The sequence below is a fragment of the Artemia franciscana genome, chromosome 6, assembly GCF_032884065.1.
Source record: "Artemia franciscana chromosome 6, ASM3288406v1, whole genome shotgun sequence".
Taxonomy (NCBI): Eukaryota; Metazoa; Arthropoda; class Branchiopoda; order Anostraca; family Artemiidae; genus Artemia; species Artemia franciscana.
In genome coordinates this window covers 19,055,134-19,081,566 of record NC_088868.1, presented here as the reverse complement: position 1 = coordinate 19,081,566, position 26,433 = coordinate 19,055,134, and the positions used below count along the sequence as shown (strand labels likewise).

Below are 26,433 nucleotides of genomic sequence, written 5' to 3'. Positions count from 1 at the left end.
AGTAAAAATATTGATATAAAAAATAATAAGTTATAGAAACCACCCCGCCATAAAAAAATGAAAAGCTATTCATCATCTACGAAAAATATGAGATTTAATATGGCAACATGATATTATCCCCAAATCCACCACTACGTTAGGGGGGCACGCGCCCCCCACCTAGATCTGCCACTGGCTCAAACCCAAAACTTGATTAACTTTGGTGTTATTTAACCCTGTCAGATCAGTAAGTGCACTGGAACTCTATTTTTTCCAGGTAAATTTTATTCACAACAATATGGTTAGAAGTAAAACAGAAGAGAAAGAGAAATACAGGAGGCTGGAATCCAGAAATTGTGAAATCAGCAGTTTTTTCTGTCTTAGTTCACAAGAAGTCAGTCAGATCTTTTACAATTGCCATGGGTGTCCCTAGAGGAACGCTGCAAGACTACTTGAAAAAAGTTGAGAAGCAAAACATTTTTCCACGAAGTCTGAACCTGAGTTTCTTTACACCCGGTTACAACGCAATACAAATATTTACAAAGGGGTAAGAAACAGGACTAGAATTTTTCTTTTTTAAACACGATATCTGATACGTATTTCGGCTGTATTGCCCTAGAAGCGCAAAAAGTTGCATACAACTTTATAATTTCTAAGGATATAAAAGCACCAGACAACTGGAAATACAGAGCTAGAGGAGACAGTGGAGGAATGGCAGGCGAGGATTAGTACCGTAATTTTAGGGCTCGCAATAAAATTCTATTAGTAAGGACGCCCGAAGACAGATACCCAGGATGGGCAACTGCTTTCAACCGTCACACAGTAGGTGCTTTCTTTGACAACCTGGAGAGAGTCCTAGATAAACAAAAGTTCAGACCTCTGGGATATGTACAAATTTGGTCTTGCCAGCAGAAAGAGGCCAGTTGACCACAATTTATGCTGGTGTTAATGCAATTGGGAATATAGTCCCTCCTTTACTTATTTTCAGTGGGGAAGCAGTGTCCGGAAATTTTACTAAAGGGGGATCCAACAGGAACCATCTTGACCGGCTCAGAAAAAACTTCTGGTTGGATGACTGCCTCCTTTTTTTGAATTGACTTGCAGCATTTTGTCAACCATATCAAACCCGCCAAACACTCGCCTCTACTTCTGGCGCTGGACAAACACACAAGTCAATGCATAATGAAATCGCTTGATCTAGCGAAAAATAATGGTGCTGTACTTTTAATCGTTCCTCCCCACACTACTCACAAACTACAGCCTCTAAACAGGTCAGTCATTCGGCCCCTTGAGGCCTATATCAACAAGAAAGCCATAAGTTTTACGACTGCCCATAAATATAAAACTATATTAATGCATAACATTGCCGAGCTCATGGGGAAAGCATGGTTTCAAGGATTATGAGTTCCTCTCGTCGCATATATCCGATAAACTGCAAACCACATCTAGTGAACCACTTCTCAGTGAAGTTTCTATTCCCAGCGCAAGTTTCGTGGAACATTTAAAGTCCTCCTTTAACTTAGACCCTGATATCAATACAACACAGATTCTATCTCTAAATGAGGAGCAAAGGTCGGGAAAAGATTTTTCCAAAGAGATCGTTGATACAAACCCCTTCCCAAAAGGCTCAACATGAAAATTAAAAGGAAAAAATTGTCAAAAGTGTTCACTGACATCCCCCTGTGAGAACCTATTTATGGTGAGCTAAAAGCTGTATCTGCCAAGAAAGCCCTAGTCTTGGAAAGGAAGAAAGTAAGAGAAGCGAAGAGGCTAATAAGAAAAAGGCCTGTTTCTCGTAACAAGAGTCGTAATTGGAGTGACAATTCTGACGTAAGTGAGTCTGTACACAAGAACGGTTCAGACATATAAGAAGAGATCCCTACCAGCAACTTCCAATTTGACATTCATAATCTCAAGTCTGGTGATTACATTCTGGTTGAGCTTAAGAAAAAGAAAGGGAATCCTGTTCCCTTTTGATAATTAATATTATCAAAGAAGTAACAACTGAAGAACTTGAGGCCCACTTTCTAAAGAAGACTGGAGATAGAGACTTAGTGCTAACTGACGAGACGACAAGTGTCTTAAAGACAGAAGTTTAAATGAGCCTGTCATCACCACCAGTTGCAGGCGGAACATCAATATTAGCGAGATTGGCTAATCTTTCCCTCTTCCCAGTTCTCCCTCACCCCAAAATATAGGGCCTGACGTCATCTCCCTTGCATCCTTCCATAATCAAATAGATAGGAGCCTAAAGACGCTACATTGCTAAAACAAAATAAAATATACATTTATAGATTTTATTGCAAATTTGCCATAGAATAAACACAAAAATAAATAGACAAAACCTTCCATTTCCGTGCATAAATTCGAACTAAGTACTAACCAATACGTCCATTGTGTCACAATACAATAGACAAGCTCACTGGCAGACGACAAAAACGAAATAGGAGAAACAACGCCAAATAACGTAAACCAGCGTATTTTAGATTTGCAACCTTAAAATTACCACACAAAATAAGACCTTATGACTATTGTTGTTATCGATATCTTTCAAAATCGTTTAAAATGAATAGTATAGTAAAAGAAAACTTTTCTTTTATATGTAAAAAAAGAAAAAAAGTAAGAACAACTACGTCATTTTTTAGACACATAATTTCCAATTGACGATTACACCGATACTTCGGTATTTATCGATCAAGTAACGATTTCAAAACTAGAGGGCAAAGGTGAAAAGGTAAAGAATGTGGCATAGGACTTTATAGTCCATACCGACGATACTAATCTCTATTTCATGGCAAGCCAGGAAGTGCGATGGATAGCTATACAAAATCAAAAATGTTTAACTAAGTACCGTAATATTTCAACCAAGGCACAGACTTTACAGCAGCGATATTTAAATGTTAGGATAGTAGTACCTTAGCTTAAATAACAATAATTAGTTACTAGACTTTATAATTAATGTATAGTGCCGTGGCACTAATCGCCATTGAATTTAAAGAAGAATACATAGTGGGATACCGATTCGAAATGGGTAAACCGATTCGAAATGGGAAATGGGTACCGATTCAAAATGGGTATTTTGCATATATTCCCCGGCTTCAATCTGATCATCAGAATTCTCCAGACGAATTTGTTGAATATCTAACATCACATGTTCTAAAAAAAAATATAAAACTGAATAAAATAAATTGGATACAGGAAGTTCTCGGACTCAATCTTCAAAATTAAGATACGTGCATTTTCGCCACGTGATTAAAAACTTTCGAAGATAAAAATGACATTAAAATATATAGAAACTGGACGTTTTTGTTAATAATTGAAAAATGGTCCATTAAGTTAGCTCATGACTCGCGGTTTTTCTTTGGGGAAAATTCCTTCTACATAAAAAACTTCATTTAGTAGTACTGAAGTAGTCTTATACACGTAAAATTTAGATAAATTATAAACATAAGAAATAACGAAAATTAATAAGATAACATGTAAATGTCCAAAACCACTAAATACTATGAGATAAATATAAATATATAAAGCTTGTGTTGTGAAATATACATTTTATTTGTTTCAGTTTCTATATAGTTACAGAATATACTAGAAAAGATAAAATTTTATGAAATGTCAACAAACCAAGGTTCATTATCACCTAAAAACAAAGAAATAGAACTTGTGGAGTCAAAATCTTTTAAAAACAGTTTAAACTTTGAAACTAGAAAAGTAATACTATATAAAACAATAGCCCCGTTTATGACACCAACCCTCGGTCTTACTTCCCGATGACAATAAACGGACTTAAAGCTCATGAGATGACTAAGGACTTAGTTATGTCGCATTTTTGGCTTTCCAAGTCCTCTCTGAAAGGAGATTAGCATAACTTCTTTTGTAGGAGATTGGCAATGAGCATTGAAACTTATCTATAGCGTTATTCAGTTGAAACGAAAACAAGAGAAGTATCTTCCATCAGAGAAGCAAAAACTTATATATTGGCTGACCACAAAACAAGTTAAGTAACAAAATAAGAAGAAAGAGGAAACAACTAGAGAAAAATCTAGCAAAAGTGAGAAGACTGAGCTTAGTGACTAAAAGAGGAATTCTAACTGGGAAAGAGGAGCATGTACTTAAGAGCAAAATAAGTTTTGAGCTGGTAAAAATTTAGAAAAGAATGTAAACAGTTTGACAGTCCCAATCTTACCCAAAACCCTGTCAGTTAGAAGATCACCTTCTTCAACAGCAACATACCCGTGACAGGCTTAAACCAGATAAGGCATCTACATAAACGAACACCCCTAATCCAACACACACTATTTAAAGTTAATACTTTGGCCACCTCATACACAACCAACAATGAGTTTAAACTAAGATTATATTACTTTAAGAATGAGCACTTTAAACATCTGGGATGCGCTAAGTAAAACCACACTTTATATATTTTTATTGCAAGCTATAATCAAATGAATGGTTAAAAATCTTCACATTTTGCATTATCAGTAATCTGTAACTAGCAAGTAAATCAGGTCAGTAATTTTTCCTTGACACAACATAAGAAAAAAAAGTTTAGCAACACATCCTATCTTATGATAATCAAAATGTGTAGAAAAATTAGTCTTTATCAATTTTTTTTTTTTTATTATTATTAGGTCATCTGAGATCAAACCCTCTAACTGACACTTTTCAACAAGGCTATATCTAAGATTATTGTTTGGGAGGGAGGGGGTACAAAAACTTCTAAAAAACGCATAACAAGTTTGTTTATAAGCACTTTGTTACGTTTTATGAGTCCAACAAAAAATGAAGAAGGGCGGGAAGGGGGGAATCCAAACCCGGTACCCCCACACCCCTGGATACGGCATTGCTTTTCAGTAATGAAATATTAAAAAAGAAATAAATTCCACTCAATTTTGAAATCTGGAATCCCGAAAAGATTTCGAGAACACCCAAATGTACATAAGAAAATCTCCGGACAAAAACAGTAAATTTCAGTTCTAAGAAATTTTAGTTGCAATTTTTGTAGCGACAAACAAGGATTTTACTTAGTCTCCTATCAATCAAGCAGTGTATATAACAACAACGGTGATTTTCAAAAGCCAGGGTTTTGAAATTTCAATGTCATAGTCAATTTTTAAAATAAAGATACTTCAGAAACGAGGCACGGGCCAAATGAACCGGCTAACCACACAAGTTAGGGATTAATCATATATAAAGCGGGACTCAAAACTGAGAAGAATATAAAATCCAGTGATGGTATACAGCAGACTAAAAACTTTCAAGCGCCACTACTGAATTTGACCTTAGAAATTCCAAGGCTCACCTAACCGGTTGCCACTGGACAATATTAGAAAGGAGTAGTTTTAGAAAACTAGCAACCCATAAAAAACCCCTCAAAAAGTGTTTAATGCACAGTAAAAGTAATATCTGTTCCTCTATCTACTTTCTAACTTCTACAAAGAATGATTCGGATGAGTTCCGCGAGAAAGATAGAGGACCGTTTAGAGTGTTTTTTCTTCTTTCAATATTGGGTTACTTCAGCAGGATTATTCCTTGAAGCAAATAAATTTATCATAAAATGGATTTTTTTTTTTTTAGTTTGTTTGCGGGTGTGCTGTGAATGTACTTATGTACTTCTACAATAATCCGAAATAAAGCTGTGGTTGAGCTTTACGTTTGTATGAAAATAAAATAACAGAATTCTCAAACTTGATGGAGGTCATATTTAATGTGTTTTCTCTGTTAGGTTACAGTAATTTAGTTAAGTAAACATTTCAAAATTCACATGTCTTCTGGTTTTTTTTTTTTTATTGATCTTCCTACTTATAGTAGGTTTTAATTTTCCTTTTTTTTTAATTAATTACCATACAATCAAAATAAATTATAAAGAACAAGATTATAAATTAATCTAGAAAATGTGGCTCTTCATTTTAGGGATTTTTTTTTGTTTTCAAAACCAATTATTTTTTTTTACGAATTCTCGTGGAGTAGGTGTTTCTGGATTGGGCCTGGATATTTGTTTGAGTACGAGTTATGTGACTTTTGTTGTGTACATTTTTTTAGATCACAGCTCCCCTGCCTAGTTTGTGATTTTGATTGGATTTTGCTTTTTTTTCATTTTTTTTTTGTTGGTATATTTTTGTTCCTCCCGTTCCTTCATGGCCATGAAGCGTTAAGGGTTAGATTGTGATAAAGTTCTATCTTATTACAATTAAATTGTACAATTTAAAAATTGTAATAGTAAATTGAAGAATTTAGATTTTTAGGCTTTTTTGTATTGCAAGAATAAGAGACACATTATAGATAAAAAATCTGAAATTTTTTAAACAGGAAATACAAGTGTAATTGAAGTTACGACGGCAACTCGTCCCTGAAGATTCACGGTACATATATGAAAAAAGCTGCTGTGACACTATAGCAAATTCCGTAGGAAATAATGGCAAATGGACCAACCTGATGGAGGAAAATGACATTCTAAACCCCAAACAGAAAAGTCTTTTGACTAAAAAAATATTAATTTAAGAAAATAAATGTAAAAGAAACCAGACCAATTTGAGGGGTTTACATTCGCAGAAAAGATCGTTGTAATTTAAAAATGAAGTAAGCTGGCTATAACTCAAAATGCCACTTTACTTAATCACTGGGAGTATAATAAAAAACCATAAACATTTTATTCATTGGTCTTAATTCATTTGTATAAAAGTATGAAATAGAGGGTTATTTTAGAGGAATATTAAAACACCATAAACATTTAATTCATTCGTATAAAAATATGAAACAGTGTTATTTCAGAAACTTTAGAGTAGCAAAAAGAAGCCATGTTTATCCAGAAGTTCAGATTTATTGACTAGGCCATAAGCTGATACCCTAAGAAACCGACTGCTACCCTAAAAGCTTGGTTACGCTAAACTATCTTAAATAACTTCATCCATTTTGTTTCAGTTATCACCTATATAACTGTAGACCCTTGTCAACTACCAACTATGTCTATTAGTAAACATAGTAAAGCCGGAAGTAAACTGATAAATCTACAGCAATCTAAAGGGGTTCATGCCCAATCTTGTCTCTTTAAGAGATATTTTATTTTTCTACAAACTAAACCGAAGTCTCCAGCTAAAATAAATTAAACCGAACTAAATTACACGATTAAATCAAAATCTTCACTAATCCCCATTTTTGAACCTCATCCTAAGTTCAAGTTCTGTATCATGAGTCATTCTATGCATTTGTGCAACTTAAAAAAAACACACAAGAGCTTAAGCCAAATATTTAAAAGGTAAATATAAATCTTTATATTATCATGTATACAAAATTACATATACTTCTAATATTACTTAAAATTTTAGCTGTAAGCTAGTTTAGACAACAACCAGCACCCAAAGATAAAAGACAGATAAGTCACAACCATAGAAAATTATTGACTATTCATTGACTATTATGCATAGAAAAATATTATGTTCCCGACTCCGAGGTGTGAATACAGTTAAGATTACAAGTCAAACCTATCCCGTAAAGAAAAAAGATGTTTTTAAATTTGTAAAGAAGGAAAGTTACAAAAAAGGAGGCCAAAATGACCAAGTCAAATAATACAAATAGGTGATTGTACAAGAAACTACGTAAAAAGAGTAATATATGGCGGTATTAAAGTCATAAAGTGAAAACAAAAGCAGTCAACAATATGTAAAACATCAAGATAGATTTCAAAGGTAAAATATTCATTGCTTGTATTGAAGACTTACGTAGCGTAGCTTTAAGATGAAATTAAACAACATAGAAGTTGTTTTTACCGAAGTTTGACTTAGCCTTGATTGGCTTAGTCTTAGTAAGAAATATTCACTTTTATAACTAAACCCTCTCTGTATGTGACCGAATAAAAATTTAATATAAATATATTTAAAGCTTCCAAAAGAAATCTTGTAATTAGTAATAAAAAAAAGAAAAAAAAAACATATGAGGTAACAAGAAGCTCTAAACAGAGAGATGTTCATTGCACACAACTTAGAAGAGTGGTTTTGTCACCATTAAGATAAATAAATCGCCAAGTGTGCTGCCCCACCACCTAGCAGTTATCCGGCATTTTAAGACTCATCACGCATGGATCTTTTTCATGAGGAAAAAACGACACTTGAAAATTGATATAAATAACAGTTTTTAAAAGCGTTGCAATTAGCAGCTTAGTTCATAAAAAGTAATAATCAAAATTGGCATCCTGAACACATTTAACAACTTAAACAAAACCTTAATCAAAGCCTCTATAAATAAAAAGAAAAAATAGAAATATATCCAGACAAAAATTAAAAAAAAGTGAAGAGTACAAAAAAACAAAAAGAGATCCATAATTTTGGAAGAGCAAGTATAAATTTACAAAATACAAGAAAAGGCAAGAAAATAACAGTAGTTCTTACACAGGATTGTTTTACAAATACATTGGTATATATATATATATATATATATATATATATATATATATATATATATATATATATATATATATTTGAATCAGATGATTCAAGAACAAGTTATATGAACTTATCTATGTAAATATGTTACCAATGAAATGTTTAAAGTCAATTGGTTAAAAAACTGGGGAGATACACTAACCAGTGTTACTGAGTGGCAATTAGTTTTGGGCCGACTGTTGGACCCCAACATACCATCTTTAAGTAATGGCGTTCCATAATGGAGCTTAAAGAAAATTGGCCAAGGGCCATATAAATTTTTCTTTGTTGCCCCGATTTTAATAATGAGAATAAAATAGATCAGGTTTTTGAACCTGATACAGTACCTAACATCAAAAAAAAAAAAAAACTCTTGCAAGCATAATTTTTCTTTTGGGCCATTTTCAGGATATTCTTTATTTTAGTAGATAGTCAAGTTGCAAGGAAGGAGGTTTCAGGCCCACAAAATACTTTTTTTTTTTACTTTGTCTCTAATTTCATGTATATTCCGCGGAATGTTTGGCATCACAAAAAAGTGTCAAGCGTACTTGTCTGAGTTAAGTTCATATCAAACCTAGGATATGCACCCATACAATATTGCATAATTGCTTAATTTGCAAACTTTCGGAAGGCCATTTAAAAAAGATTAGAAAAACGCAAATATTTTCTCCCTAAAACAATATTAGAAAAAAATTACTAGAAATACAGTCAAACCCCGTATACAAAATTAATGTATAGGAGATTATGTATAAGAGATTAATGTATAAATAACTAGCTACAAAGAGTATCCTACATACTATGCTTCGACTATCAATATGTCATCTTGGCTATAAAATCAATGCGTCATACACTGAAAAGTTATAATCTTAAATAAATTTGAAGCATACACTAATTTATACACAAACAGAAATTCAGCAGTGTTATAAGAGGAACTTAATTGTAAAATTCAACACTTAATCAAGCATCAACCAAGGACAGATATGACATATTTTTACCACAGACCATTTTAGCCTAGAGGGGAAAAAAGATGAATAAGTTAATTTTGTCGTACTAGTGAACCAAACATATTTCAAGATATCATGACAAGTCAAACTGTCAAAGAAACCGAAGCTATTTAAATGCAGCTTATTTTTTTTAGCAAATTAGGATCGTTTTTAAGTGAATTATGGCTTTTTCTATCCAGGGATTGACTCCTTGATATTTATAATACGGCATATAAAAATCTAAAATGCCAAAAACTGATATACGTCTTTTATGGAAAACACGGCAGAATTCTCCCTCTTAAAATCTTCGATAAAGATCCCAAGTCTTTGAAATTCTTCGAAATTATAAATAGGTCAATTAATTATCCGACAAAAGATTACTGATTCTTAAAAAAGGATTCCTAGTATTTCATTTCACACCCACTCCTTTCTCTAGCATACAATTTCACAAAAACACATTAAAAAAAAAACCTTTTTTTGCCAAACGATTTTGCTATTACTCTAAGAATAATCTCGACCTCCCAAAACCAAAGCACATTATTTAAATTTAAACACAGGACATAGAACGTGTTCTGATTTTGGGTCACCAACCAGACCTTGGTTTCACCGAAGACTATACATAACGAGGGAGAAAATAGTCAAAAACTGGAAGCAAGTGATCGCATGGTCATAAAGGGTTTTGTTGAAGGACGCATGACATAGTGAGTCAGTTGAGTTGGTAATGACAGGCTGTTCAGTTGATAAAATTCTACCAGTTGAAGCAGATCATAAAACTTGGTTTTTCCACCATCCAAACTAAAGCATGAAGTATTGCGTGTCTGATCCATTACCTGTAAATTAAATTAGCCATTAAATAAGTTACCTGGGAAAAACTAACGCCATGAGGTATTTCTAGCGAATTACATGATAAGTAAATTCATATTTTGTGGGTTCAGGAAATTACGGGTATTTTTCTGGAGGAGGGGAAGGGGGAGGTAAAGAATACGAGGTGATTTTATATGTTTTATTTTTCAGCGTAATTTTTTTTAAGTTGAGTTTATTGTTTATTATTTTTTTAGTTTATTGTCCAGCTTTCGAAGCAACTTTTATTATTTATTAACTCCACCAGCAACGATCCACGCCTCTCGGGGTATTGGAGAACAGCCAGTCCCAATCCAGGAGAGGAAGAGTGTTGGGCGGTGGGCTAATCGCCTATCTCCAAAAACAATGATCTTGAATCAACAACATATTACCTCAGGTCTGATTTGACTTGACAGATGGACGACTACGGACCATCGCATTCTGACAACATTCTGACAACATGCGTTTTCTGACAACAAAGCAATCTTTTTGCCTTGCGTTATGGAATGCAAGGACTATTAATTCACGTACTCAACCTGGCCGCAGACAGGGAGTAATTAAGACTTCCGATTCATATAAGCTTGGAAAAAGAAGCTCTATCGGAATCCACACTATCAGGTTTTGGGTCTATGCATGTAGATGGATATGAAGTCTTCTTCTCTGGAAAGGAGAGGAAGCACGAACCTGGAGTCGCCTTGGCTTTAAGTGATTAAGTGAAAAATTCGATACTCGATTTTATGCCTGAAGAAGAAAGACGATCTTAATATCAAAGTTGGTAGTGATAATAGCTGTGTACCAGAACTCCTAGAGACCTGGATTTAAAATAGAAGCAATGTATACGTATACATTACAGGCATGGGTGTCATTCCAGTATTTCCATTTACGGTGGGGGGGGGGGGGTTATTTCACATAGTGTATCCGTCCGGATTGCCACTCTATCAACTGGATATCAACACTGAACCCGTAAATCTCCTTGAAGTCAAATCCGTACTACAAAAGCTGACGAATAGCAAGGTTACCGAAGCTGACGGCCTACAACCTGATTTATTGAGATATAATCCCGATCTTAGCGAAACCTATTCATGAAATCTTGTATCAGATTTGAGAAACTGACAGTGTCCCCACTGACTGGAAAAAAGGCGTCATTGTTTAACTTTTTAAGAAAGACCGTATTCAGTCAAAAATTAACGCGATCCTGAGAGACGAGCAGCACGGTATTCGACAGGTAGATCGTGTGCTAATCTAATATTGAGTATAAGAATACCGATTGAAAAAAAAAAGGAATGGCAGAATAATGTTTGCGTTTATTTACTTCTTAAAGACTTTCGATTCTGTCCATAGAGACACGCTTCGGGCAAGTCACCTTGCTGGAGGGACTTAGTTGAATGAGAGTGACACTGTCTTTGATGGTGATTTTGCTCCTGACATTGCGCTCCTTTCTCGTCTACGAGAAGACTTACAGCAGAACAGCTCAGAACTCTCAAACACAGCTACACAAGTTGGATTGTCAATCAATACTGAAAAGACAAAAGTCATGCGCAACAACGTCAACGCAAAGGCAGACTGCCCACTGGTAGTTCCGATGAGTTAAAAGGAGTCGCATAACTTAAGTATCATGGAAGCTTCACAAATTCTTAAGGAAGTCTGGAGCGCAAAATTATTACACCTATTTCTTATGCAGGTAATGGTTTTACCAAATTATGTATAGTCTGAAAAAACACTGCATACCCTCTGAAGCTTAAGCTCCAAAATAGTAACGTCCTATTTGCACTAATGTACTGATGCGAGGCTTGGGTACTTGCAAAAAAGCTTAAGAAACACATACAAGATTTTGAAAATAACTACCTCCAGCAAATCCTAGGAATACACTTGTACAGAATAATCAACGCTTTAGCATGTGAAAAAAAAAAAGCAACCATGGTTGGTTCAGGAGATAAAGAGTAGTAGATGGAGGTATTGAGGCAAAATGACAAGTAACATCTGAATTTCAGATGCCAGATGAGGCCAAAAGTGTTCGGTCCTGCTCCAACTTTAAGTTTACATGGCTCGTAAAGGCGATGGCAGGCTCCCCATCTATGTATAATACTGGCGCCCCCCCCTTGGTATTAGAATACCACAGACGGCAGAAAGCGACGCTTGATCGATGCCTTGAGACGGATGCTACACTGGCGGGACCATATTTTGTGAACCTATGGCCGCAAGCTCTTTAGAGACGATAATGGAGAGACTCCGTTGTTGCCTTATGTAACAGCCGGCATTTAAAGAACTAAGTTAGTCTAAATAAATGTCTAATTAGAGCAAAGATTGAAGGCACGTTATTTGAAACTAGGAGAAATGAAAGCTCGTATCAACGGTTTTCACAATACTATGCTGAATCCAGTAAAGTATACTAATAAATAGCATTAACAGAAAATAATTGGGAACGAGTTAATATTCGCTAACCGCTTTTTCAACAGAACTCTCGCTATTTACATCGTCCATTTCTGTAACGCAAGCGTGACTTTGAAATCAACGATGAAGAAGAATCATATAGTGGCGTCTATTGGTGGGGGGGGGTCCTTTGCCCCACCCACGATTTTATGCCCCCTATTGATTTTAAAAATACTTACTTTTTAGGTATCTCCGTTGGAAATGGCTTTTTTGGTATCTTCACTGAAAATAGCTTTATTGGTATTTTTAGTGAAAAATTGCCCCCCCAACCGTAATGCTTTTAAAATATGGTTTTGTCAAACACCCCCTACATTTCTGTCAATAAACACCACTAGGATCATCCAAAATCTTAACTTTTAATCAACCGATGCCATATAGTGTCGCTCAGACATGATACTAGATCACAGAGGATAAGACTCTAAGACGCGTAACGTCTGAAACCTTCAATGACTATACACGGAATATTATTACACGGGTAAATTACTTGGTGCTCGCCAACTAACAGTCAGCGAATAAAATATTATGCAACATCCGCCCCCGCATATATTTTAGAAAAGTCGTTTCACCTTCAATTATCGTTTTCATTTTACTGTAGGTCATTTAACTACATTTCCCCATAAAACATTTTAACGGTAGAATAAATCTAGAAAATAAAATACCCAAAAGCCATAACTTATAGCCAAAAACAAAAGAACAGAATTTCAATTTAAAGCAGTTTGAGCGTTTACTGCTGCTTAAAAAAACTCAATTTTAACAACGGAAACTAAATTTTAAGAACAGTAAAAAGTAGCTAAGATAAAACTATTTTTCTCTATAAATATAAAGAAGAGAACTTGAATTAATCATTTTGGCATTCAAAATAGGAAGTAGTTTCAAATATAACGCTCGAATACTTATTTGACATAGAAAGGCTACTAATCCAGAGGTATACTAGCAAAAATAGGTAGTTAAACGTATTAGGTAGTTACGTTTACTGTATCTGTTTCTGACGTTTATAATATAATCCGTAATATCAAGAAGCCCCTCTCGAGAGGTATAGATCACGTTTGCGCTAAAATCCTCATATGAGGAACCCCTTCACTTCTTTCCTACCTTGCTCTACTTTTCCAAATAGTGATCAGCAAAGGAATCGTTCCTCCTTCGTTTTCAACTGGCAGTCTACTCCTGTTCTTAAAAAAAAAAAACCTTAAATGAATGTTCATCAAACTTTTGGTAAAATTTTTCGGAAGTTGATAATGCCTGAATTGATTGATGAATGTTATATGCCCAATACCAATTTGGTTTCCAAAAAGGAATAGGGTGCGCTGTCGTCAGTTTTGATTGATGCTGATAAATCAGGAGTCATTTGATCTAGGGAGCCATGATACCAGTCACGCTCATGATTCGATAGTTCACGCGCATATCCTCATTGAACTGTACAAGCGCTGGGTCAGTACTTGTATTATTTGTATTTTACATGATATATATGCTCATTTAATTGTCATAGTTAATTTGTCTAACATAATGATTACAGAGATAGTCATGCCTGATAGCTGTGTAGTAAGGGAAGGTGCACCCTTACATCCCCAGTCGCGTTTAATAACAGATTTCTGGACGCAGAATCCCAAGCGGCTTCCCCTTGCATTTTAGAAGGGATAGATGAATCTCTTATTGCTTACGCGGACAATGACTTCAACCCCAGCCAAACGGTCCTGACGTTGGAGAAAAAAATTTCCATTCTGAATCAAGAATATTTAAAGATAAATCTTAAGTTTAACACTGAAAAGTCAGAAGTGGTACTATTCAACTGAAGTCCAGTTCCCAAATGATATAGAGTTGATCTAGATGAAGTACCTGTTGCTCCTAAACCAGGAATGAAATATCTTGACCTCCCGGTGAATGGGCGACTTTCTTAAAACAACTAGAAAGCTTCTCATTCGGCATTTCCAGTGCCGGACATGCAGTGCCTATGGTAGCGTAGGATCTAACGAACTTCATTTTAATCACGGCTACCAGCTAAATCGTATATTTCACGTAAGCTTCCAATTTTTTTGTACGTTGCCACTTTTTGGCGTACCTTCTAGCCAATGGAATTAAAGTAACTCCGGCAAATTTATCACCGGTATGCTAAATATCTTCTAAACCCCCCAACCCTGGGCAAGTAATTCTTGGGTGAATAGGAGATATGGTATTATAGACCCTAATGCTACCATCATCAAATTCATTAAAGCTTACAATAAAGGAAGCTATGGACACCCGTGGGGTTCCCTTTTAAAACAGTTAATGTATCGCTTTTTTTTTGTTTTTTTTTTGTTTTAATTATTAGCCTATATCACTTTTTAGAAGTTTTATTCTTGTAGTAAGAAACTATTGGAAACATCAAGTGTTACCGAGATGAAATACGCTATCCAGAGCGGATCTCACGAATTACAGCTAGTAATAAATAAGGGAAAAAGACGTTTCTTGTCTTATTCTGGGAACTATTTGGCGTTGAAGCTACTTTTAATGGTGGATGAAGCCTACTGCCAACTTAGTACAAATGCGTTGACCTTTACTTTTCAGAAAAACGAAAGATAGCAATTACAATTTTTAAACTAGATTTTGTTCCAATCTCCTTGTTCTATGTTATTTAAACTACTTATAAATTTACGTTTCAGACACATTAAGTTCAACGTCGATGTTAGTGGAGCTTCTTAAAGTTTACGTTCCCATCAGCTTTTGTTCCCGTTATCACGTTTCTTATGCGTTAAACGTGCGACTTCATGACAAACCCACAGCTGTAATTTGCGCCAACAATATGCTTATATCATATGATTCATTTTCAGATATATCATCTTACCAACGAAGAAAACAATCCACTCAGAGTATCATATATATATACACTCACTCACTCACGAAGAATTCTGATATTGCTTATAACTTTTCTCAGTAAATGATTTAAACTTGTAAAAAGTAGAAAAAAAATGTCCTATTTTAAAATATTTTGAGGAGAATCTAAACATTACACATCAGACAAATAAATGGATAGATATCAAACTTGGACTAAGGAATTGATGCTCCTAGGGACCAGGCATCAATTTGAGAAGGGTTGTTTTTTCTAGACAATTTTTTCCTATTGATACAAGTAAAAATTATTACCTAGTAGAGGAGGATAGTATTCCAAGTTATATATTTATGCAGCTGAGGGTTATCGACACCAATGACATTATCGATATCGATGGAATTTTGTCAGTATTATCATCGGTACCCTAGTGCATAAACCACTTCTTTTCTTTAATCATTAATCTCCAAGCTGATGCTGCATCATCTCACCATGTCATGTCAAGTTGGAATTGACAAAGCACAGATGCTTTGCTTAGACACCTCACAGGCTCTGTCTCCAAATCTTGGATTATGTTACTATTTCTTGGTCCAAAATGAAATCAAATTATATATATAATTACCCCAACACCTAGTTGGTGGGGGCGCTTCGCGCCCCCCCGCACGCGTAAGTCGTTACTATATATATATATATATATATATATATATATATATATATATATATATATATATATATGTTTTTAACTACGTAAAACTTGCGAATATACAACATTCTTGGCTGTCCCATTGTCTGTGCATATAAATGGATTGTCAGGTTTACCGACTCTTGAACATGCAACATATAATTGTCCATGGGAAAAACAATCTGTATTCAGATCTATACCTCATTATTCTAATGATTGCCCTTGAGCTTTGTTGATGGTGATTGCTAATCGAACATTCCCTGTGTCCCCGTCGTCATTTATATATCCCCCTGTGCCCACCGGCGTCCCCGTTGTAGTTGTGTCCCTGTGTCCCGGTCGTCATTTATATTCCCTATGTCCCGGTCGTCATTTGTGTCCCGGTGTCCCAGTCTGTAATTTCTCTTTGTGTGTCGCGGTCGTCATTTATATTCCCTGTGTCGCGGTCGTCATTTATATTCCCTGTGTCCCGGTCGTCATTTGTGTCCCTGTCGTCATTTGCTGTTGCCATTGTAGGTTCTTCAGTCATTTTACAATTAAACATTTTTCCGTCCACGATCTTCTTACAATTAAAAATTTGTCTTTGAAGGATTTTCTTAAATACCTTTAATGACGTCATCGTCATAACAAACATGACGACAACTAACTTCATGACGACATGATGACATGACGTCACTCGACAGACACACAAACAACTTATTTTTATATAGATAGATAGATATATATATAGTATATATTTAGTATATATATATATATATATATATATATATATATATATATATATATATATATATATATATATATATATATATATATATATATATATATATTGTGATTCCTCGGCACGCTTTCTGTTTTTACTTTCTCTATCAGCCGCAAGCCTGTTTTCTTGCTGTTCTTGTGATTCCTCGGCACGCTTTCTTTTCTTACTTTCTCTATCAGCCGCAAGTTTTTTGGCATAGACTCTTTGAGCAGCTTCCTCGGCTGTTGCCATTGTAGGTTCTTCAGTCATTTTACAATTAAACATTTTTCCGTCCACGATCTTCTTACAATTAAAAATTTGTCTTTGAACGATTTTCTTAAATACCTTTAATGACGTCATCGTCATAACAAACATGACGACAACTAACTTCATGACGACATGGTGACATGACGTCACTCGACAGACCCACAGACAAACAACTTATTTTTATATATATATAGAAGATATATACATGTATATATATACATATTTCTTTTCTCATATATATTTCTCATATATATGAGAAAAGAAATCATCAATGCAACACAAACACAGAAATAAACAAAAACTATAAAAAAACAGACAGAAGGAGAAAGGAAGACTGTTTTCCTACTTTAGTAATTAAATTTATAATATACTTTATATTTACTTTATATAACTTTATAGCTTATAAAGTTATAGTTATTATATACTTTAATTATATATATATATATATATATATATATATATATATATATATATATATATATATATATATACTAGCTGTTGGGGTGGCGCTTCGCGCCACCCCAACACCTAGTTGGTGGGGGCGCTTCGCGCCCCCCCAAGCCCCCCCGCGCGCGTAAGTCGTTACGCGCCATAATAGTTACGCGCCATTGTAGTTGTGTCCCTATGTCCCACCTGTGAATATAGATAGATATATATATATATATATATATATATATATATATATATATATATATATATATATATATATATATATATATATATATATATATAGATATATGGTTTTAACTACGTAAAACTTGCGAATATACAACATTCTTTGCTGTCCCATTGCGTCCCATTGTCTTTGCATATAAATAGATTGTCAGGTTTACCGACTCTTGAACATGCAACATATAATGGTCCATGGGAAAACAATCTGTATTCAGATCTATACCTCATGATTCTAATGATTGCCCTTGAGCTTTGTTGATGGTGATTGCTAATCGACCATTCCCTGTCCCGGTGTCCCGGTCGTCATTTATATCCCCCTGTTTCCCCCGGTGTCCCCGTTGTAGTTGTGTCCCTGTGTCGCGGTCTTCATTTATATTCCCTGAGTCCCGGTCGTCATTTGTGTCCCTGTCGTCATTTGCTGTTGTCATTGTAGGTTCTTCAGTCATTTTACAATTAAACATTTTCCGTCCACGATCTTCTTACAATTAAAAATTTGTCTTTGAAGGATTTTCTTAAATATCTTTAATGACGTCATCGTCATAACAAACATGACGACAACTAACTTCATGACGACATGATGACATGACGTCACTCGACAGACACACAAACAACTTATTTTTATATAGATAGATAGATATATATATAGTATATATTTAGTATATATATATATATATATATATATATATATATATATATATATATATATATATATATATATATATATATATATATTGTGATTCCTCGGCACGCTTTCTGTTTTTACTTTCTCTATCAGCCGCAAGCCTGTTTTCTTGCTGTTCTTGTGATTCCTCGGCACGCTTTCTTTTCTTACTTTCTCTATCAGCCGCAAGTTTTTTGGCATAGACTCTTTGAGCAGCTTCCTCGGCTGAAGCCATTGTAGGTTCTTCAGTCATTTTACAATTAAACATTTTTCCGTCCACGATCTCCTTACAATTAAAAATTTGTCTTTGAAAGATTTTCTTAAATACATTTAATGACGTCATCGTCATAACAAACATGACGACAACAAACTTCATGACATGATGACACGACGTCACTCGACAGACCCACAGACAAACAACTTATTTTTATATATATATAGAAGATATATACATGTATATATATACATATTTCTTTTCTCATATATATTTCTCATATATATGAGAAAAGAAATCATCAATGCAACACAAACACAGAAATAAACAAAAACTATAAAAAAACAGACAGAAGGAGAAAGGAAGACTGTTTTCCTACTTTAGTAATTAAATTTATAATATACTTTATATTTACTTTATATAACTTTATAGCTTATAAAGTTATAGTTATTATATACTTTAATTATATATATATATATATATATATATATATATATATATATATATATATATATATATATATATATATATATATATATATATATATATATATATATATATATATATACTAGCTGTTGGGGTGGCGCTTCGCGCCCCCCCCAAGCCCCCCCGCGCGCGTAAGTCGTTACGCGCCATAATAGTTACGCGCCATAATAGTTACGCGCCATTGTAGTTGTGTCCCTATGTCCCACCTGTGAATATAGATAGATAGATATATATATATATATATATATATATATATATATATATATATATATATATATATATATATATATATATATATATATATATATATATATATATATGGTTTTAACTACGTAAAACTTGCGAATATACAACATTCTTTGCTGTCCCATTGCGTCCCATTGTCTTTGCATATAAATAGATTGTCAGGTTTACCGACTCTTGAACATGCAACATATAATGGTCCATGGGAAAACAATCTGTATTCAGATCTATACCTCATGATTCTAATGATTGCCCTTGAGCTTTGTTGATGGTGATTGCTAATCGACCATTCCCTGTCCCGGTGTCCCGGTCGTCATTTATATCCCCCTGTTTCCCCCGGTGTCCCCGTTGTAGTTGTGTCCCTGTGTCCCGGTCGTCATTTATATTCCCTGTGTCCCGGTCGTCATTTGTATCCCGGTGTCCCGGTCTGTATATACATTCGTTTTTTAGTTTTGTTTTTCTCCTTTATTTTTTTCCTTTTTTTTTCTTTTTTAGTTTATTTAGATTTTTAGATTTTTTAGTTTTTTTATTAGTTTTTAGTTTTTTTTTTCTTTTTAGTTTTTTTGTAGTTTTTACCTTCTTTTTAGTTTTGTTAGTTTTTTTTTTTACTTATGTCCTGGTCGTCATTTATACTCCCTGTGTCCCGGTGCTTTGTTGATTGCTAATCGAACATTCCTTTTGTCCTGGTCGCTTTCTCTTTGAGTGTCGTCATTTATTTTTTTCTTTTTTAGTTCTTTTAGTTTTTACCTTTTTTAGTTTTTTTTAGTTTTTTAGATGAAAATTTTTTTTAGTTTTTTCCTTTTTTTTCTTTTTAGTTTTTTATTGGTTTTTACCTTTATTTTAGCTTATTTTTCAGTTTTTTCCTTTTTTTTAGTTTTTTTTTATTTTTTATTTTTTTTAGTTTTTTACCTTTTTTTAGTTTTTTTAGTTTTTTTAGTTTTTTAGCTTTTTTACTTTTTTTATTAGTTTTTAGTTTTTTTTGTAGTTTTTGCCTTTTTTTTAGTTTTTTCAGTTTTTTTTTTAGTTTTTTATTGGTTTTTACCTTTATTTTAGCTTATTTTTCAGTTTTTTCCTTTTTTTAGTTTTTTTTAGTTTTTAGTTTTTTTAGTTTTTTACCTTTTTTTAGTTTTTTTAGTTTTTTAGCTTTTTTATTTTTTTTATTAGTTTTTAGTTTTTTTTGTAGTTTTTGCCTTTTTTTAGTTTTTTTAGTTTTTTAGCTTTTTTATTTTATTTTTTAGTTTTTATTTTTTAGTTTTTTTTTTTTAGTTTTTGCCTTTTTTTAGTTTTTTTAGTTTTTTAGCTTTTTTATTTTTTTTATTAGTTTTTAGTTTTTTTTGTAGTTAGTTTTTTTAGTTTTTTACCTTTTTTTAGTTTTTTTAGTTTTTTTAGTTTTTTAGCTTTTTTATTTTTTTTATTAGTTTTTAGTTTTTTTTTGTAGTTTTTGCCTTTTTTTAGTTTTTTTAGTTTTTTAGCTTTTTTATTAGTTTTTAGTTTTTTTTGTAGTTTTTGCCTTTTTTTAGTTTTTTAGTTTTTTAGCTTTTTTATTTTTTTTATTAGTTTTTAGTTTTTTTGTAGTTTTTGCCTTTTTTTTAGTTTTTTCAGTTTTTTTTTTAGTTTTTTATTGGTTTTTACCTTTATTTTAGCTTATTTTTCAGTTTTTTCCTTTTTTTTAGTTTTTTTTAGTTTTTTTTTAGTTTTTTACCTTTTTTTAGTTTTTTTAGTTTTTTACCTTTTTTTAGTTTTTTTAGTTTTTTTAGTTTTTTAGCTTTTTTATTTTTTTTATTAGTTTTTAGTTTTTTTTGTAGTTTTTGCCTTTTTTAGTTTTTTTAGTTTTTTAGCTTTTTTATTATTTTTTAGTTTTTTTTGTAGTTTTTGCCTTTTTTTTAGTTTTTTTAGTTTTTTAGCTTTTTTATTTTTTTATTAGTTTTTAGTTTTTTTTGTAGTTAGTTTTTTTAGTTTTTTACCTCTTTTTAGTTTTTTTAGTTTTTTTAGTTTTTTAGCTTTTTTATTTTTTTTATTAGTTTTTAGTTTTTTTTGTAGTTTTTGCCTTTTTTTAGTTTTTTTAGTTTTTTAGCTTTTTTATTAGTTTTTAGTTTTTTTTGTAGTTTTTGCCTTTTTTTAGTTTTTTTAGTTTTTTAGCTTTTTTATTTTTTTTATTAGTTTTTAGTTTTTTTTGTAAGTTTTGCCTTTTTTTAGTTTTTTCAGTTTTGACGTCACCTGATCCACAGATCCACAGATCCACACACAGACAACTTATTTTTATATATATAGATATATATATATATATAACGAAATTGAGTAATGGTCACGTTATAAAGCTAATTTACGAAATTTGAGATACTTGTATATATTGATGCAACAAACTGCGTAGCAATACAAAGCTTAGACACTATATTTTTCTTTGAATCAATTTTATATTATTGGAATTTTGAAATCTATTTTTGTTTCTTTTTGTATTCTGAGGCTGAAACTTTTTCTTACCTGAGTTATTTGGGCATGATGAACTCTGCCGCGATAAAGATAGGACAGGACGTAAATTCCAGCTTTGCTCCGACTTTCTCTGACAACGAAAGCCCTAAGAAAAAATAACACAAAAACTAAATAAAACAGAAGAAAAAACAACTTGAAACTTCAATACATATAAGGTATACAATCTGCGTTACGTTCACCTTATTAAAATGACTCTCAGGTTTTCAGCAAAGATATGCGCTTATCTAACCTTCGTGCATTACTCATTAAATAGTAGACAATTATTTGATTCAAATAAGCAGTGAGACGGTCAAAAAGAGAGAGAAGGAGTCACATTTCCCATTCTGAAACCTGAAATTACTTGTAAGCATGTATTTTTTCAGGCCTGTCATTGGTTAAGTTTTCCCCCTCAAGTGGACCGCCACTTCCTCACGAAACTAATATAGTGGTCATACCCCTCTTCATAGGCATCTATTACTAAGATAGAAAAAAAAATATATTTTGTGCATCAAAGGCGGACATCCTTTCTTCCTACATAATCTGCTTCTCTTACATTAACATAAGCCATCACGTCTTTCTTTTTGTTTTACTGGTCTTTTGTCAAATTAAAATTAAATCGCCAAAAAGTTTCAATAAGTTTCTTCTGGGTCCTCAAATTCTAATGAAGTCTTGATAGTCCCCATGATTCTATCAAGCTCAAAGACCTAGAAAACAGATTCTATTGAAATTCTTTCTTTTTTTCTTTTTTAGGGGATAATCTGGAATCTTTCGAAGTTTTATCAAATATAAATTACTTCCTATTGATATGCTTACTTAAAGGAGCCCAAAAATTATAAACTGTGCTCATTGGCAAAATTTTCAATTTGAAGAATAAAAACAATTTTCATTTCTGTACTGTTATAATTATTGTGATAACCATGTTATTTTCAATCTCAAGTGTTTAATTTTCAATACTTTTCTGAAAGATGGTACGACCCTGTAATAATATAACTAAGGTCGCATTTACACGAACATTCCGGGATATAATATATGTTATGGCAGAAGTCATAAAATAGAAGGAAAACCATTTCACATTTCCAGTAAAATTATGTAACATACCAATCTATGGTAATTCGTTTGAGCGTCCAACTCGGTGTATTTATAATAATAATAATAATAAAAAAAAAAAAAAACGGCAACAGTAAGCAGATATTTTCATTAGTGCACAAAATGATAAAAGTTTTTCAATTGTACAACATTTTCCATGCACTTATGCCAAAAAAAAAAAAAAAGCAACAGGAGGCACATTGCTCTTTATCTAAGACAGCACAGACGTCAGCAGAACTTTTCTTCCGTTTCACATCCCCCTTCCTGAATTTTTTTTATTCCTATCTTGGATCGCTGCACATAAAGAAACCAGAAAAAGATACCAAAGTAGTTGTCTTGCACCGCAATAAAATTTAAGGAACTTAAATTACCCATCCAGAAAGCAATACATTTACCCAAACAATATCAGCCTATCTGGTAATTTATTCTCTTTTCTCAACTCATGGGATCTATCCAGGTTAATCCTCAAAATTGCCGATTGCAGATTAAATTAAGCGAAGAATTAAGTTCTTCGCTTATCTTTTAAGAAGAAATACATAATAATTTCATAGTCATTGAAAATTCCTTCAGACATGAAAATTTTCAAGATTAAGGAATGAGGTATTTACTTACCCGTCGACGAGACCTGATGTAGTTAATAGGTGCGCCGCTTCTTCCCTAGACATCCCACTGTGAAACCAGGGCTGTGTCATGTGTATACCTGCTTCAAGACCAGTAGTGGCTTGTCCAATACCGAACACTTTTGGAGATCGAGGAGTAGAGGAGGTGGGGGCACTTTGACCTAAAATTGTAACGTACGTTTTAAATTAACCTCTATTTAATGAATGTAAAAAAGGCACGACCTTAATCCAATTTTAATTAGTTTTTAGAACTTTTGTTTCCATGGAGTAGGAAACTAGTCATTCAAAGAAGGCAGGGGCACAAATGACTGTCAAGTAGCAAACGCAACAGATGTATGCGCCAACATTACTTTTACTTACTTTGCTTAGAACATTCACTAGGTGGCAGCTCTCCTTAGGAGCAGCATATGACATAGTGTCGCATTTAACTTTGTGCAGTTTAATTGTTGTTGGAGACTTCAACGCACCAGGCTTTCAGTGGAAAGAACTCCAAACGTCCAATAAAGGAAGAAGAAGAACTGAAGAAACTTTACTTGCAATCGAAAAAATATGTTTATTCACACCATTTAACTGGGAGACGGACTTTAGCATTAAGACAGGCAAACCAAGCAGAACAGATTTCCATTTGGTCTCCCTATACCTATATCCTAAAATAAAGATATGCATAGTGGACGAAGTTCAATCCGACTAAGCAGCGTTTCTAACAAGAAAATACGACTGGTATTGTCACAACAATCTATCCTTATACCAATTTGAAAACAGACTAGCGAATTGGGATCTCTTCACAGGATATTTAGCATCTAAAAATTTCAATAGAGTAACAGACGTAATTGATCCAGAACAAATGGCTACAAAAATCATCAAAACAATGCTGACAAGTCAATATCTAAACTAATTAGCATTAACTCTGGCAATCACGGGAAACGGACACAAAAAATGTGGAGGGAAAAGATTGAGCAGAATCAATGAGAGTTAAGAAAGCTGCAAGAAACAAAATTTAAAAGAACGAGGTAAAGTATAAAAATAAATTTGGTCACATTTTTCCCAAGAGAAAGATCGGAATATTCCATTCTCTAAAATCCACCGTTATAATCCCAATACATAGAATTGTTGGACGAGTCCAACGAATAATCATTTTGATGGCAAACGAAAAGACAATTAAAAACAGTGGGTGGAGGGAAAGGAGAAGCCTTGCCAAATACCTCTGAAAAAACTACCAAACAACTTGACAATAAACCACTGAAAATTTACAGACTCTATGACGAGACGAAGTTAAAAAATAGCTTGGCAGCGCCGTTCATTTTTTGAAGAACTTCAAAACTGCATCAGAAAGGTGAATTCAAAATCCACATCAGGACAAGACGAAATAACTTGTAAACAGTTAGTCGAGGCAGATGACAGATCGTAAAAGCATGACTAAAGTATATAACACAGCTTAAAGACACAATGTGGCTTCAGGGATTAGGAAGCAGTTGGTAATTAACCGAAAAACAGAACACAGAAAATCTGCAGAGACAGTGCTGTCCTATAGATCCCACATTTCCAAGCTGGCTTCCGTAGAGACCGAGGCACCAATGATGCCCTACTTATCCTAGAGAGCTAAGTCAAACATGCCCTCATGGAAAAGAAAATCCTTCTTGCCACGCTGAGTCTTGACCATGGACAAAAGGATTCGATGCAATGCATTCTATGGACTTTCTTCAAAATTCTATACAGTTAATTGTTGAACTTTCTCCTACGAAAATATTACAGTGTACCTATGAAGAGAAACTATCAACGGAGAAAGAAGCAGCCATGTGTCCCGGAAGGATCCCCTCAACTACTTTCCTATTCAGATTCTTGTTAGTAAGCTTTTTTCTCGAGAATTTAATTAGAAAGGGTGTCTGTGCAGATAATCTTCATCTATGGCGTGCAAGAAGTAACAATGACGACCTGCAGACTCCATGCAAAAATCACTAGATGAACCTTACCATTTTTCTAAAGCAGTGGGCATACTACTATCACCTGAAAAGTCAGAGCTAATAGTATTTTATAGAAGAAAGTGTATCACGTGACCTATGACAAAAATATACAGAGACATTTCAGATCATACAACTCAAGCAAAGATTTTTGGAATCACCACTGACCCAAAATTGATTTGGAGACCCCAGGTGAGGGAGGATAAAAAAAACATGCTGGCAGAAAGTTAATATTCTAGAGAGAATGGCTGGCACAGACTGGGCGAAACCATCAAAGATTCTTTTACAATTTTACTTCTAGTACAAAAGACCCAAAATGGGGCATGAAATAGAAGCATACGAAAGCTGTGTAAAAGATCTACTGTAAATCTAGATGGAGTTCAAAACCTCACTCTGAGGATCACCTTACATAACTTCATATCCTCTGGAAAGGCAAGACAATTATCAAGAATTCTAACTATAGACGCAATATATTCATCCTTCAGTACTGTACAAAAATTCCGTCATACTTCAGTATAACTCCTAAAACCTCTCCATGGGAAATGATCCCAGACCCAACTTAACTCTAGCCAGATGAAAGATAAAAAATCAGAGTGACTCCAATCGAAAACACAAAGAATTTCTAACGGTGCAAAACTGGATATATTCCTAACAACAAATTCCAATTTCGTAATATTCCAAATCAAACAGACTGCAAGTGGCCTTCAATTCTCACTACCAAGGCAGTAGCCATAAATAAAGCTTTGGAACCATTGAGCAGGATCAGATTCAAGATGCTCATTAGAAATCACCAGACTATTTCGCTGTCCCAGGCAGCGAAATAGTCTCTCTCAAGAGAATTCTGTTTAGTTTTCAACAGCAAGGAAAGACATTTCACTTCTAAATAT

The 26,433-nt window shown here is 33.5% G+C and overlaps 1 protein-coding gene across 1 annotated transcript in view; it reads right to left on the bottom strand.

Moving 5' to 3' along the window:
• Window positions 1–8,819: 8,819 nt before the first annotated feature.
• Window positions 8,820–26,433, bottom strand: part of LOC136028146 (growth factor receptor-bound protein 14-like) — a 243,917-nt gene continuing 226,303 nt past the window's right edge. Inside the window, exons 10-12 of the mRNA XM_065705808.1 lie at window positions 23,581–23,749; window positions 21,895–21,988; window positions 8,820–10,209 (exon numbers count right to left, since the gene is read on the bottom strand). Of these exons, the coding sequence (XP_065561880.1) occupies window positions 10,018–10,209; window positions 21,895–21,988; window positions 23,581–23,749 (455 nt within the window). The 3' untranslated portion in view covers window positions 8,820–10,017. The remainder of the gene's footprint in view (window positions 10,210–21,894; window positions 21,989–23,580; window positions 23,750–26,433) is intronic.